Source organism: Bos indicus x Bos taurus, chromosome 4 (genome assembly GCF_003369695.1).
Source record: "Bos indicus x Bos taurus breed Angus x Brahman F1 hybrid chromosome 4, Bos_hybrid_MaternalHap_v2.0, whole genome shotgun sequence".
Classification (NCBI taxonomy): Eukaryota; Metazoa; Chordata; class Mammalia; order Artiodactyla; family Bovidae; genus Bos; species Bos indicus x Bos taurus.
In genome coordinates this window covers 2397838-2411972 of record NC_040079.1, presented here as the reverse complement: position 1 = coordinate 2411972, position 14135 = coordinate 2397838, and the positions used below count along the sequence as shown (strand labels likewise).

At 63.4% G+C, this 14135-nt stretch overlaps 1 protein-coding gene across 1 annotated transcript; it reads right to left on the bottom strand.

Annotated features, from left to right (window-relative positions):
* Positions 1–2074: 2074 nt before the first annotated feature.
* On the bottom strand, positions 2075–12796 carry SHH (sonic hedgehog signaling molecule). Its single transcript, XM_027538480.1, has 3 exons — positions 12067–12796; positions 6668–6929; positions 2075–3972 (listed from the first exon to the last, which is right to left on the bottom strand). Exons 1-3 carry the CDS (start codon positions 12373–12375, stop codon positions 3149–3151), a joined length of 1395 nt encoding a protein of 464 aa, XP_027394281.1. The 5' UTR covers positions 12376–12796; the 3' UTR covers positions 2075–3148.
* Positions 12797–14135: the final 1339 nt, after the last annotated feature.

The window sequence follows — 14135 nt, the reverse complement described above, 5'->3', positions numbered from 1 at the left end:
CCATCTCAGCTCCCGGGCTGCACGAACACAGGCCGCTGGCCAGATCTGTCCCTGGGCCGAGGATGGCCGATAAGAAATCCTGTGAAGGTCACTTCCCTGGGCCTCTCCACCCCTCGAGTGGACTGTTCTTTCACAAGGATGGACTGGCCACTTCTCTGCGTCACTGGGGAACCCAGCTCCTTCCCGCCACCCCCGCCCCGGGCCTGGAGCTGGCTCACGGGCAGGCACTGTGTTGATTTCTTGCCACATCTTGCGGCCGGCCAGCATTCTTTGCATGTCAGCCCACTCCATGCGGAGGTGATGCTGACAGCCAGGGGTCTCCACCAGGGGAGGAGGGGTCTGTCTCTCCCAGGCCCCCGCTGGCAGCTTGCTCAGATGGATGGGCTCCGGCTGGGCCCCAGGGCCCGGCCCTCCCCTCCCCGATGGGTCTGCAGCGTGCACGCTCTGCATGAAGTGTTTTCTTTCACGTTTTGGGGACACCGTGGTGGAAGAACGCGTGAGCCGCGGATGACGGGAGGGGACAGCGGTCCTCCCACAGAACAGACACAGCACAGCGTCTCTGTGACTTCTTTAATTTTTCAAACAATAGAGCACAAAGACAACAGGTTCAAGTACATTCGGATATGCGTGTTTGACAAACAGACGTGCATTTAGCCACGAGGGAGGCGGCAGCAAGACCACACGCACGCCTGGCACCAACGGTCGGTTGGTCCTGACACCTCCGACCACGGAGAAGTGGGCCCTGGGCCGGCGTCAGCCTCCACTGATCCTTGCCAGGTGCTTGGTCTGTCTACATGGTGGAGGTGGAAAAGAGAATTCTCACCAGGAAGCTGGGAAGGGCCTTGAAAGGTGGGATCCCCGAGGGGCGGGACCACCTCGCCCGGCCAGGAGGGGGCCTGGCCTCTCTCTGACCGCTAATGAGTCAGGGGGTCACCCAGGCCTGAGCCCACGGTGTGCCCGGTTAACTGAACACTCAGACTTGAGACTTGAACAGTCACCAGAGCAGAAACCCCCAGACTCAGCAGGGCTTGTAACCTGGCTGACCCCCTAGGAGACCAAGGAGAATCAGGGACCACTCCTGCCTGGACGGCAAGCTCCGGCCCCCAGCCCTGTCCATCAGGGCCCTGGCCTCGTGGAAAAGCCACGTCTCACCAGACCTGGAGCACAGAGGCCCCCAGGGGCCTCAGGAGTGGCTTCCCCAGACCCTGCCCCGGTGGGAAGGAGGGGGGCCCAGGCCATCGGCTTCAGTCCTGTGCCCTCGCCCCAGGCCGGCCTCCAGACAGGCTTCATCCGCTGAGAAGCCCTGGGACCTACACGGCCCACCTGCCCAAAGCACAGGCTCACACCGGGGCTCGAAGTGCCCAGTGTGAGCATGGTCTTCACTGGACGGAAGCCCCCAGAGCGACCCGCTGAGGCGGCCAAGCAGCAGGCGTGGGGCACCAGCAGCTCATGGAAGGAGGGGTGTGACCTGGGGACAAAGGTCCTTGCCTGGCGCCACTCAAGACAGCTTGGAGACCCGGCGTGGCCCGAGGACCCCAGCACCCCCAGGCTCTAGGCGTCTGTGGGCAAGGCGCGAAGGCCAACGGCCACACTGAGCAGGCGGGGAGCATGTGGGCAGTGCGTGGCCCTCTCCTTGGGGACCCTTCTGAAAAGGGCACCCCAGGACTTCAGAAAGCAGTGAAGGACTGTCTCCCTGCAAGGCCGGGGCGGTGCACCCCCACCTGGGGCCACCAAGCTGGGGGAGCAGAGTCAGCCACGACGACATGGAGCCTGGGGAGGAAGTTCTGGGTGACCGAGCCCCTCCGGACGGGTTAACCTATGAGGGGGCAAGGGTTGGCGGGTACCCAGCTCGGCACCGCCATCCTTGGAGTAGAGCAACTTTCACACAATAAATACAGAGCTGAGGTTTCTCCAGTGACCAAAACAAACAAGTCAGTTTGGTTACCTGCTTTGGTTCCCTAAGCAAGCTGATCTGAACTCACAGTTTGAGCAAAACATCTAAACACAATACTGGGAACTCCTGTTAGCACTAGGTTTCCCAAACAAAGAAGCCAAAAAAGCGAAGCAACAGGAATTCTTCGTGATTATACACTAACCAGTCTGTGCGCGGCACATTTTATTTCTATAAAACTATTACAAAATATTCAAAAATACATTTTAGTAAATTTACAGCAGTTATTTCTCAACTTATTAATGCAAAAACATCCTTTGTTTTTCTCTGTACAAACTACAGGCTCCATCCTTGTGGGCTCATCACTATGTGCGCTTTTAAAAAATATTATTTTCTAATAAATTCTTTGACGTTAAAAATAAGAGTTCTTCCAGTTTGTCCAAGAAAAAAAAAGTTATGTGTGAGTGAGTGAGTGAGTGTGTAACAGTCTTGACTTCCAAGAATGTGGCCAAAATGGTGATGACAAAGCAAATATTAAACCCAGAAGACAATACAGGCGATGGCTGTGACATTGGAAGGTAGTTAAATTAAAATAATATATTTTCATATTTTACACTATTTCAAAAATGAAATGTAATTCAGTTAAGTATTGATCTCTCAAAAATCTAATTTACAATTCTGTGTATAAAAATATAATTTGTGGACCCCCATGAAGCTTGTTTTAGTTTACACTTGCCGAAAAGCAGGAGCGTTGCAAAGGAGGAGTGGAGAGGACAGAATTCTGCTTTCTGAAAGTCAGGTCGAGGGGCATGTAGAAAAATAGACTCTGAGCGGGTGGCTTGGCCTCACAAAATAATCTTTTCCCCTGTGAGTACAGTTCACATGATAATAATAAATTATCCAAGAAACAAACTATTTAAGGCTCTTGAAGGTCCGGTTCATATTATTTTAAAACATCTATTCATACCAAACAAATAAATAGCCAGGAGAGGTGAAAAAAAAAAATAACCAAAATTAAAACAAGAATCAAAAAGTCAAAAATATATATATATATAAACTAAAGACGACGACAGAATTTCTCGGGGTCTTTGATTCCTTATAGTCTACTTTGGACTGTCCTACTTTATTCTTATTCTTACTCTTATTATAATTAAAGTCTCATTGCGTGCGCTGTTGCCGTGTGTCCTTTGCGGCGTCCGGCCCCCCCACCCCGCCCGCCCCGCCCCCCTCCGGTGCCCTCCCCGGCCCCCGTGGCCTTCAGCTGGACTTGACCGCCATGCCCAGCGGATGCAAAGCCTCGCTGTCCAACAGCCAGGTGCCTATTTGGTAGAGCAGCTCCGAGTACCAGTGGATGCCCGCGGCGCCCGGCGCGTCGGCCGACCCCGGCGCCCCCGGCGCGGGCGGGGGGACGCGGCCGCCGCCCCCGCCGTCGCCGGCTCCGCCGCGGTCCGTGAGCCCGGGCGCCAGCGCGGCCAGGAGCGCGTGCGCCAGGCGGTAGGGCGCGAAGGCCCCGTGCGCCCAGCTGTGCTCCTCGATGACCGCGTAGCACGAGGCCAGCACCCGGTTGATGAGGATGGTCCCGTGCGCCGTCAGCGGCGCGTAGGCGCCCGCCGTCTCCTCGCGCAGCGTCACGCTGTGCACCGCGGCGGGCAGCAGCCGCCGGGCCCCGCCGCGCTCGGCCACCACGTACACGTGCTGGCCCGGCCGCACGCGGCTGGCGAAGAGCGCCCGGCGCCCGGGCGCGCCCCCGCCCGCCGCCGCCGCCGCGGCCGCCGCCGCCGCCCCCTCGGGCGCCCCCGCGGCCGAGCCGTTGTGCGGCGCCACGAAGAGCAGGTGCGCGGCGGTGAGCAGCAGGCGCTCGCGAGGCTCCCGCGTCTCGATGGCGTAGAAGACCTTCTTGGCGCCGCGGTCGCGGTCCAGGAAGGTGAGGAAGTCGCTGTAGAGCAGCCGGCCCTCGTCGTCGGCCGCCAGCACGCGGTCCCCGGGCCGCAGGTCCTTCACCAGCTTGGTTCCGCCCTGCTCCAAGTGCACCGTGGCCGAGCCCGGGAAGCAGCCGCCCGACTTGGCCGCCACCGAGTTCTCTGCGGGGAGGGAGAGGCGAGACAAGGGGAGACGGGGGGGGGGGGGGGGGGGAGGGGGTGGCGGTGAGTCCGAGAAGGAGGCGCCGGTGGAAAGGGCGGGGGCGCACGCTTGCGTCCCGCGCGCCCAGGCTGGGGATACCTGCGGCTCCGGGGCGCGGGGGAGACAGTCCGGCCTGGGCGCGCGCAGACCTCCCTCCCTCATCCCCGCCCCGGAGGCCGATTTCAGATGCAGACGCATTCCTTAACGACTCTCTTAGGGCTGGACCGGCGGTGCCAAAGGTCGGCTGGCGTCTCCGGCGGGAGGCCGGTTCCCCTCCTTCCCTTCCGCCTCCCTCACCCCCACCGCCGGCTTCGCACACACCCAACCTCGCCGCGAATTCACAGGGTATTTGCTCTCCACTTGGAGTCCTCAGGAAGCCTCCTCGAGCTTACCCGCGCGCCGGGGCGCACCCTCCTTCCCTCCCGCCTCGGCGGGGGGCGCGACGCCCCTGCCTTCGTGCTCTCCGCACCCAGGCCGCGCGGCTGGCACCCTGGGCCGCCCACCCCCAGCGCCCAGCGGGGTTGGAGTGGGGGGGCTTGGGGGTCGGCCGGCTGGTGTGTGTGTGTGTGTGTCGGGGGGAGTGCGGTGAAAAATAGCTGTAGTAGTTGTAGCAACTGGACAAACATTCCAGAGCTTTTCCTGAGGTGTGAAAACCCGGGGCTGTGTGGATTTTCTAATTAAAATCCAATAAAGGGCTCGCCATTGTCATTGTGATTTCTGCACCAAACAGGAGGCGCTCTTGGAAGAGGGGACCCTTCCCCCCCGCCCCCCTACTTTCTCCGCGCGGCCGCCCCCCTCCCTGTTTGCTCAGGTGCAACGCCCCTCCCCCCGCCCCGCAGCGATTCACACGCGGGCCCTCCAGAGGCCCGGGCCTCACAAGCACTATTTGCACAGCCAGGCCTCTCTTGCAAGCACTCAAGATGTGTATTTGAATTTTAAATGGCGGGGCCTGCTCCGCGCTCGGGAAGCCCCGGGTTCTCAAGGCCCCTTGACTACCGGCTTTCTCCGGCCTCCGTCGCTCTCTGAGGCTCACTGTCCCCGGGACAATAATCCCGAGGAGTCGGGCGGCGCGCGGGGGGCCGGGGAGGAGGGGCGGGACGGCCCCCCGTCTTCTTTGCATTCCAATCTCCGGGATCAGGCTTTTGGCAAATAGAGATCGCCAGAAAGAATCTTCCTGCTGGAATTACTGAGGGTATTTAATCTTCTCATCGTTTTCTCGGGCATGAAGTGCAGGGGCCGGCCTTTGGAGGCCCGCCGCAGCCGCCCGCAATGCGCCCGGGACTCAGGCGAGCCCGAGTCGTCGAGTCGCACGACCCTGCCTGACACGCACCGCCCCGCGCCCGGCCCGCGTGAGCGGAATGCCAATGAGCGGCTCTGCTGCACGCCCGGCCCCGCGCCCCCGCCGGGGTCCCGGGCCGGACGACCGTTGCTCATTTGCGCGGAGACCTCCTGGGACCACCCCCACCCACGCCAGCCCCGCCGGGGGGGGACCCCGCGGACCGGGGCGGCCGGGAGGGGGCCGCGCGCCGCGCCTCCGTTTGGGAGCCCTGCGCAGGGCCGGGGGTGAGGGGCGCGCCTCCGTTTGGGAGCCCCGCGCAGGGGCGGGGGTGGGGGGCGCGCCTCCGCGCCCTCCAGCGGCTGAGACCCTTTTTCGGGCTATAAACCCAGACCTTCTGCCCACCGTCCACACCTTGTGTGCCAAGAAGCCATTATTTTCCTTTCCTCCAAAGTGTGACGACACTTCGCAAGTGTTTTTCCTCCTAACATGTGCTAGTAAAACACAGGTTAGGAGACAAACAGGCAAACCCAGGGGTGAGGGAGACGCAGCTCCTCCGACATCCCCTGTGGACTGCTCTGCTGAAGGCGCAGCTTCTGCAGCGGGGTGGCGGGACCGCCCGGCCGAGTCGGGGCCTGCGCTCGCGCGCGCGCCTGACTCCCGGAGCTGTTCCTCGCCCGCAACAGCGAGTGGCGTTGCAGGCCCAGGGAAGCGGCCTAGCGGCGCAGGGCGGCTAGGCTGGTTCCCGGGGAGGACGGGCGCTCCGGGCTGGCGCCCTCCAGATGTTGGAAGCCGTAACTACTGGCTTTGTGGCCGGCCGCCGGGCTTCGTCCCCCGGGCCGGGTGAGCCGGGTTAGCCTAGGCTCCGGCGGGGCGGGGAGGGGCCGGGGTTTCCACCCGGGGCGGCTCCTCCCGCGCAGGGGGGCGGGGGCGGAGTGGGGAGTGGTTCCTTCTTAAGCCCTCCGGAGACAAAGGCTCCGGGCCAGAGCTGGCTGTCTGGGCTGGGCTGCCCTCTTTCACCCGGAAAGTACCCCCAACCCCGCCCCGCCACCCCCAATCTCCCAGTCTCCTGCCACCTGCACTGGGAGCTCCGGAAACCGGGCTGGAGGAAGGCTCGGGAAGCCAGATACGCTCTGCATCTGGACTCCGAGGACGTGGGCCTCTGCAGCCTCCAAGGTGGGGCATGGCGAAGGGCCTCAGAGAGCACGGCTGTCCCCCCTCCCCGCCCCCCCCCCCGCAAACAGCAGTCGGCCTCCAGGGCCCTCCCTGCCCGTCCCCCACCTATCTTCCTCCGGGCCTGGCGTCAGCCTGTGGGGTGCAGAGCTGGAGGGGGGCGGGAGGGGGGCGTGCTGCCGGCAGGGGCGGGCCCGGCCCCTCACCTGCTTTCACGGAGCAGTGGATGTGCGCCTTGGACTCGTAGTAGACCCAGTCGAAGCCGGCCTCCACGGCCAGGCGCGCCAGCATGCCGTACTTGCTGCGGTCGCGGTCCGAGGTGGTGATGTCCACTGCGCGGCCCTCGTAGTGCAGCGACTCTTCCGAGTGGTGGCCGTCCTCGTCCCAGCCCTCGGTCACCCGCAGCTTCACGCCCGGCCACTGGTTCATCACGGAGATGGCTAAGGCGTTCAGCTTGTCCTTGCACCTCTGTGAGGAGAAGAGGACACCCCAGAGATGTTAGCATCCAGGCCTGCCAGCCACCCCTACCACGGGCCACCCTATGCCTCCCCACCCTATGCCACCCCCGTCCCTGTGGGCTGTTCAGCCCAGCCCCCCAAGATGCAGACTGTCCAGAGAAGGAAGGAGACAAGGCCTGGACCGGGCACTTGGGTAGGAGGGGTCCTGGCATCTGGGGGATGAGTCAGTTCCCTCGGAGACGACCTGGGGACTTTCTCTGCATCTGAAACAGCAGAGGCTGGATCGTGGCCCGAGAAGCAGATGAAATTTCTCTGCAACAAGTCAACTGTGCGTTTCTGGATGATGGCGGCAGGCCTGCACCCTCGGCCAGGGTGCCCTCCAGCCCTGCCCTCTCCTGCTTGGCCCCATCGCCCAGCACCTGTGCGAGGCTCCACCCCTCTCCCTGGACAAACCCCTCGTCTGGAGGCCGCAGAGACGCCGGGGCGCAACGTTGCCGCAAAAAGAAAAATACACTGCTTCTCAAAGAATTAAAAGCCTTGCCTTATCTCTGTGCCCTCCCGCCTGCCCTGTGCCTATCTGGGGCAAGACTTAAGCCAAAGGTAGAGAGGCAGGTGGGACGCTGATAGCGACTCGAGGGGCGGGGGAGCCGGGAGTGAAAGGCAACCAGGTGAGTTATAATTTTCTATAAGGCCAGGGCCGGATGGCAAACATTCTTTATCTGGACAGCCGCATTCCTTTTCCCCGTGGAACTCTTTTTTTCCCCAGCTTTTCTGCGGTCTGATTGTGACTCTTGTTTTCCTTAACCTGTTCCCTTCCCCCCTCTTGTTTTCTTGGCCGGCTCAGAATGGTGTCCTGCAAGTTTGAAGAGCAAACTTAAGAGCTGGAGGAGGGGTGGGGAGGGGTGGGGAGGGGAGGGGTGGGGTGCAGTGGGGTGGGGTAGGGGGGGATGGGGGATGGGGAGGGGGGAGGGTGAACTGGAGGCTGGAGGTGGGGGGGCCCTCTGAGCCCTTGTCTTGGGGAGCCTCCTTCTGGAAACTGTCCTTGGGGTTCCCCCTCCTCCCCACAAGGAAGCTGCCTTCCCTGTGGGGTAAAGAAGCAGTGGATAGGCGGGACTCGAGCCAAGGCAAAGTTGTGGGAGTTCCTGCAGGATTCTTGGGTCCCATTCAGATAAGGATGCGAGAGAGCCTTGGATCACGTGTGCGTTGCTGTGGACAGCAGCTCACTGGACTGTTGCACCGCGGGTGGTGGGTGCGGGATTGCAAAATGCGGGAGTGGTGACCAAGTCAGGACGGGGGCATCCCCCAAAGAGGCAGACTCGAGGGGGAGGTAGGTGACAACTCCAAGCTGACTTGTGCAGAGGGTGGGGCTGACCTCCAGCGGGGACCCCGGATCCCGAGATGACACGACGCCCCCCGCCGGGACCCTGATTATGGCTGGGGGTGGGGCCCGTCCTACGGAGTGGGGGTGGGGGGTGCCGAGGGCTCTGGCAAGGGCTGCTGCCGCATTTTAAGGGGACGTGACCGATTGCGCAACAGGAATAGTCTTGTGTATTTGGCAGCAATAAATACCAGTCTATGGTTGTAGGGTTAAACATACAACAAATGTGTGTGTTGGGGGGGGGATGCGGGCAGAGGACTAGGGGGCGGCTCTGGTAACAGGTCAGCGCTTGCAGGTTTCTGGGCCCGCCAACAGTTTTCTTAAAAAAAAAAAAAAGTCGGAAGGACAGAGTTTGAGTGAGGTCATCTCGAGGACTGAATGCGTTTTACATGAAAATCAATCAGTAAACCAGGGGCAGTTTCGAGCCGGGATGTGGAAGGCGCTGCGCAGGCGCACACCACGACGCGCACACGCAGACACTCGCCTCCCGAGCCCCCATGGCACCCCGGCTCCCTGCTTTCGGGGGGCAGGCGGAGCTTTTTGATGGCTTCCTCGGGGGCCGCTGGCGAGGGGGAGGGCGGGCTGAGGAGCACCTGTACCGGCCCCCCGCCTTCTGAGCTGCGCCACCCGCGCAGGCGATGGAGAAGCCGGGCGAGGAGCCCCCGGGCCGCGCCAAGGCAGGCCCGAGTCGGCGCCCCGCGCCCCACGCGCGCTCCCCCCGCTCGGCCGGGCGCCGGGGGCGGGGGGCCTCGGCCCCGCGGCTGCAGGACGCTCCGCGCCCCGGCCGGGCGGGGTCGTCGCAGGCAGAGCCGGGAAGGCTGAGCCGGTGATCAATTCACTGGGTCGTGTGCCGCGAATCAAGCCCGCCTCTGTGCAGCCACCGTGAAGCCCGGCGGGGCCGGCGGGCCCGGCTTTGTGTCGGCGGAAGGCCGAGCTGTTCCCCACGCCTGGGCTCCCGCCGCCTCCCCCGTCTGCGCAGCCGCTCCGCGCCCCGGGCAGCCAAGCGGGGGCTGTCGCCGCCGACGGGCTTCCCCGGCGCGGGGGAGGGGTGCCCCAACTTCACAAGGGTCCCCCCCCCGTCCCGCACGCGCCTCTCTCCACGCCTCCGCCCCCACTGCAGAAAACCAGGCCCCTCCCGTGGAACCCATCGCGGAGCGCCGCTCCCCGGGAACCGCCACCCACCCCCCGGAAATCTGGCGGTCCCCACCGCCGCCCCCGACCGGCCCCCGGCGGCCCCCTGCCCCCTCGGAGCCCCCAGGCACCCATGGCCGGCCTGCGGGGAGAGCGCGTCGGTCTGCGCTCCCCCTTCCCCGCCCCGAGTTAATATTAACAGGAGCGCCTGCGTTCCTGAACTGCTCTCAAAGTTCCACTGGGGACGATCTCGCCATGGTTGAGGGACTTGGGCGGCAGTCCCATTAGAGAGACAGGGACGCACAGAGACAGGGGAGGAGGGACACGCACCTGAGAACAGTCTGGGCGGTTATCTTAAGTGGGGGGCCCGCGGGGCGCAGGTGCCCGCTCCCCCCCCTTCGCCGGCCCTGCCCTCCCCGCCCAGGTCTCCCGCCTTCCGCGCTTTAACTCTTAGGTCGGGGGCGCGGGAAGGACGCGGTGGCGGAGAGCAAGGGGGCACCTCTCAGGCCGCCCCCCGGCCAGCCTCCCCATTTTCAGGGGGCGTTGGGGGGGGTCCCGGCTTCGATCCTGGCCCGCCCTGCCCCACCCCGCCCCCTCGCCGGCTGCCCCTCCCCCCTCCTTTTGTGTTGGGAACGGGAATAGCCACTGCCCAAGGAAAAAAAGTATTTGTTTTCGTTTCGTTCGTCTGAGGGAAGTTGACAGAAGGTCAGAAGTTCAAATGCTGCCAGCGCACACGGCGGCCGGAGCGGCCTGGCGTCGGGCCGCGCGGCCGTGGGTCCCGGCGGGGGCGACTAGGGGCCCGGCGGGGGGCTCGGCCGGGCGCCCTGGCCCGGGAGGCGCCCCCGCCCGGGAACCGGCCTGCCCCCTCCCGCCCGGTGCCGCCCGGTGCCGCCCCTGCCAGCCTGGCCGTCGGAGCGCCGCCGGGAGCCCTTGGCCGAGCCCGCGCTCGGGCGCGTGGAGGGGCCGGCGGGAGGCCGCGGTCCAGCCCCGCGCGCACTGAAACCCGAGCCGCGGGATCGATAACCCGGGAGTAAGTGGAGCCGGGATGCGTCCGCCCGGGTGCGCGGCTCCGCGCGCTCGGCCCGGGTGGCGGGGCTGCGAGGCCTGCGGCCCCGGCAGGGTGCGGGCCGGGGACCCCGCGCCCTCCCGCGCCGGCCCCGAGAGGAGCGCGGCGCACGCCGAGCCCTCTGGCTCGGGGACCACCGGCGCCCCCGCCCCCGCCGCTTTCTCCGGGATCGCGCCCCTCTCGCCTGGCTCCGAGGGGTCCTGGGAAGGCCCCTTCCGTCCCGCGGGGGTCGAGCGTGAGCCGGGGGTAGGAACCCCGCACGCGCCGGGCCCCCCGCGGCCTGCGCAGAGTTAACTGCGGCTCTCGCCGCTCCCGGCACCGGCGCGCGCGTCCGCACTCGCGGGCCAGATTTAAGGTGGTCGGGAGCAGATGCCAGCGAGCCGGGGAGAAGGACCTTCTCCTCCCCCGCTCCCTCGCCGCCCTCTGCCCGTCCGCGGAAGCCCGCTGCCCCGCCGGGCCCTCGCCCTTCTCGGCTCCGCCGCAAGGCCGGGCAGCGGGCCGGGGAGCGCCGCGGCCCCGGAGGTGGCTCCCGGGTCGCTCCCGCCCCCAGCCTCCCCCGCACCAGCGCCCCGCCAGCGCCGCTCCGTCAGCGGCGGTGCGCTCCTGGCCCTAAAGATAGGAGTCGAATATTTTAATAGGGCAATAAAAAGGATGTTGACCTATATTCCTCAGGAAATCCATTTCTAGCTTCAGTCCTACGTGCGTGGAGTTGGCGGAAAGTCTCCCACTGGCGGGGAGATGGGCAGTCAGGAGTCTTCAGCGGAGGTAGGGAGGGCGAGAGGAATGTGTGTTTCGCTTTGGTTCGTCTCTCCAGCCCCCTCCCGCTGATACCGAGTCTCTCCTAATTCCTAGGCAAGCAGGTTGAAAACTAGCGTGATGCAATGCCAGTAAGTTCTAAGTCCCTCCCCTCAAGTACCGCGGGCTCGGGAGAATCAGAGGGCATCCTTAAAGAAATATCGATACATTCACACTCGGATGGGCACAACCGCCCGCGACCGAGTGGCGGTGGAAGCTCTGTGATCCGGGCAGGGGCCAGCCCGGCTGCTTCTGGAACCCCGACCCTTTGTCAGCACTGCCTGTGGAGGGGCTTCGGTGGGGTGGGGGCGACAGAGCGGGGGTAGCGGTGGGAAAAGCAAAGCACCGAGGAGAAAGGAGAGGGTAAGCGCAGAGGCTACACCTGCCCGGTGACCCCGACACCCCTTGACGCTGCCTCCTTGCCTCCTCCCAACTTGGAAAGGACAGATGACCCCAAAAGGAAGGTCTCCCCAAGTTTCCAGCCAGAGCCAGGCAGGATGGAAAGGCCATCCCAGCAGGATGCATGCGGTCAGGGGCTCCCGTGGACCGCATGTCCTGGCGTCCTTACCCCCCACCCCCACCCACAACTTGTCCATCTGGACCCTTCACCTCCATTCCCCTCCAGGAAGAGGAAGGCACCCGGAGGCCCGCAGGTGGGTGGGGAAGGAGCGGGCAAAATCGCCTTTCTACCTGCCTGAAGAGCAAACAGACCGAACTGCATGGTTACACATAACCCCTTGAAAGCAACACACTCCACGCCCCGCGCTGGGTTTCTACCTGAGTCATCAGCCGGTCCGCTCCAGTGTTTTCTTCATCCTTAAATATGATGTCGGGGTTGTAATTGGGGGTGAGTTCCTTAAATCGCTCTGAGTTTCTGGTGATCTTCCCCTCATATCTTCCACTGGCCCCTAGGGTCTTCTCCGCCACGTTGGGGATAAACTGCTTGTAGGCTAAAGGGGTCAGCTTTTTGGGGTTCCGCCTCTTGCCAAATCCCCTGCCGGGTCCGCACGCCAGCCCCGAGCACATCAACAGCGAGGAGACAAGCAGCACCAGCAGACATCTCGCCAGCAGCAGCATCTCGTCCATGGAGCCCGGGGACCTGGCGGCCGGCCGGCGCAGGTCCGAGTGCGCGAGGGTGCGGGTGTGCGAGTGTGCGCGCTCTGCCTCCCTCGCTCCGGCTGGCTGCTGGCGCCCGCGCGCCCTGCCTCGCTCTTTCTTTTCCTATATAACCTTGCCCGCCGCCGCCGCTGCGGGGGACTCGCCACCGATCCGCACCCAGACGGGGGCTGGGACGGCAGGCTGCTGGCCGCTGATAACGGAACGCATCGGAGTTGGGGCTCAAGACAGCCGGCAGAAGACAAAAAGAGTCTGATTTTAAATGGTAGCAAGCCTGAGAGCTTGTGCGAGAGGCTGTCTTCAGTACTATATTATAGCTGGCAGGGCGGATCTGATTGGCCGAAGCCGCACAAGCTTGTCTTCTGATGTTTAACCCTAAAAAAGACTCATTTTTTTCCCCCTCTGTTGCTGCTGTGGCTTTATTTTTACCTGAAGGCTTCTAGTTAAGAGAGGAAAACATCTTCACCGAAACAAAGGTGAGAGGGAGGGAGGAGACAGGCGGATGAGGATAACCTCAGTTACCCCTGCCCTGCACACACCTCCCATTCCCCCTTCCCTTCCTCCAGAATGGTAGATGCTTCAGTTAAAACCAACTTAAGTTTTTAAAGGACAATCTAGACTCAGTGTCCCCCACCCTCAAGCTTCCATCACCAAACAAATAGTCTCACAAATTGTTGGGCAGAGCTGCCCAGGTCTTATTTAAATGTTTTCCCAGGGACTTTATCATGCAGGCCAGGTCTCCCTGCAGTTGAAAGACAGGGGTGGGGGGGCGTCCTCTGCTCCTGAAGGTTCCAGTCGCTACAACTGGTCAGGACGCACATCACACACCATGTGGTGCTGTTTGAGGAGCTTCTGACACCTTAAAACAACGCGAACCTGCTGCTCTTTATTGTGCTTCACTTAATGCATTATTTTTAATGCCCTGAAAGTAGAATGGAGATGAGCTCAGGGGCTGGTGCAGAGTGAGCCGAGGGGATGGGCCGGCCGGCTGGGCCCGAGTGAGTCTGGGGGGCTGCACCCCAGCTCAGAGCAGAGGACAGTGCTGGTGCGTGTGGTGGGCGGAGGCCCACTGTGCTGGGGACGGAGGCGGGCAGCGGTGAGTGGACAAGGCTGTGCACACACCGCCCCCACGATTGCATCGATCGGAGCAAAGTGCAGGCCAGGGATGAGGTGAATGTGGAATTCAGGCTCCTTGCACATCACGCCGAGCTGGCTTTCCCTGGAGCTGGGCAAGCCAGTCATCGTGCCCTGGGGGCTGCAGCCTGGGGTGGGGCAGGGTGCTGGGGGCACACCGTCCTGGTCAGAGAGGGGCGTCCAGGAGCGAGCTCAGCGCTCAGGGCCGGCAACGCTGGAGCTCTCAGGTCCTGCCTTTAAAGAACAAACTCAAAGTCTTATTTCAACCAGAAAAAGAAAAGCAAAGATCCACCCCCCCACCCTTTTGTAGAATATGCCCTCCTTCTGGGCCCTGCCCTATTGCTCAGACACAGTAACTGCTGGGAGTGGGGTAGGGGGCGGGGCTCTCCACGTGGAGAGGACTGAGCGAGGCCTGGGACTCACTCTGCAGTTAAGAGCTGTCGCTGGGCCCCAGCCACAGTCCGGGCGAGCTCCACGCAGACACGCTTTGCTGGGGGTGGCATGGAAGGGGGGAGTCGTCAGAGTCTGCAATGCGGCCCTCACAGACACCCAGCATCACCGAGGCTCTGCCGTCCAGGAGCCCCTCCCCTCTCCAT

Bases quoted from the DNA above. Each gene is read 5' to 3' on its own strand.
- SHH (XM_027538480.1), bottom strand. From the start codon at position 12,375: ATGGACGAGATGCTGCTGCTGGCGAGATGTCTGCTGGTGCTGCTTGTC. The intron at 6,930-12,066 runs GTAGAAACCCAG...TTCTCCTCACAG, and splicing joins CGGACCGGCTGATGACTCAG to AGGTGCAAGGACAAGCTGAA. The intron at 3,973-6,667 runs GTGAGGGGCCGG...CCCTCCCCGCAG, and splicing joins CCACTGCTCCGTGAAAGCAG to AGAACTCGGTGGCGGCCAAG.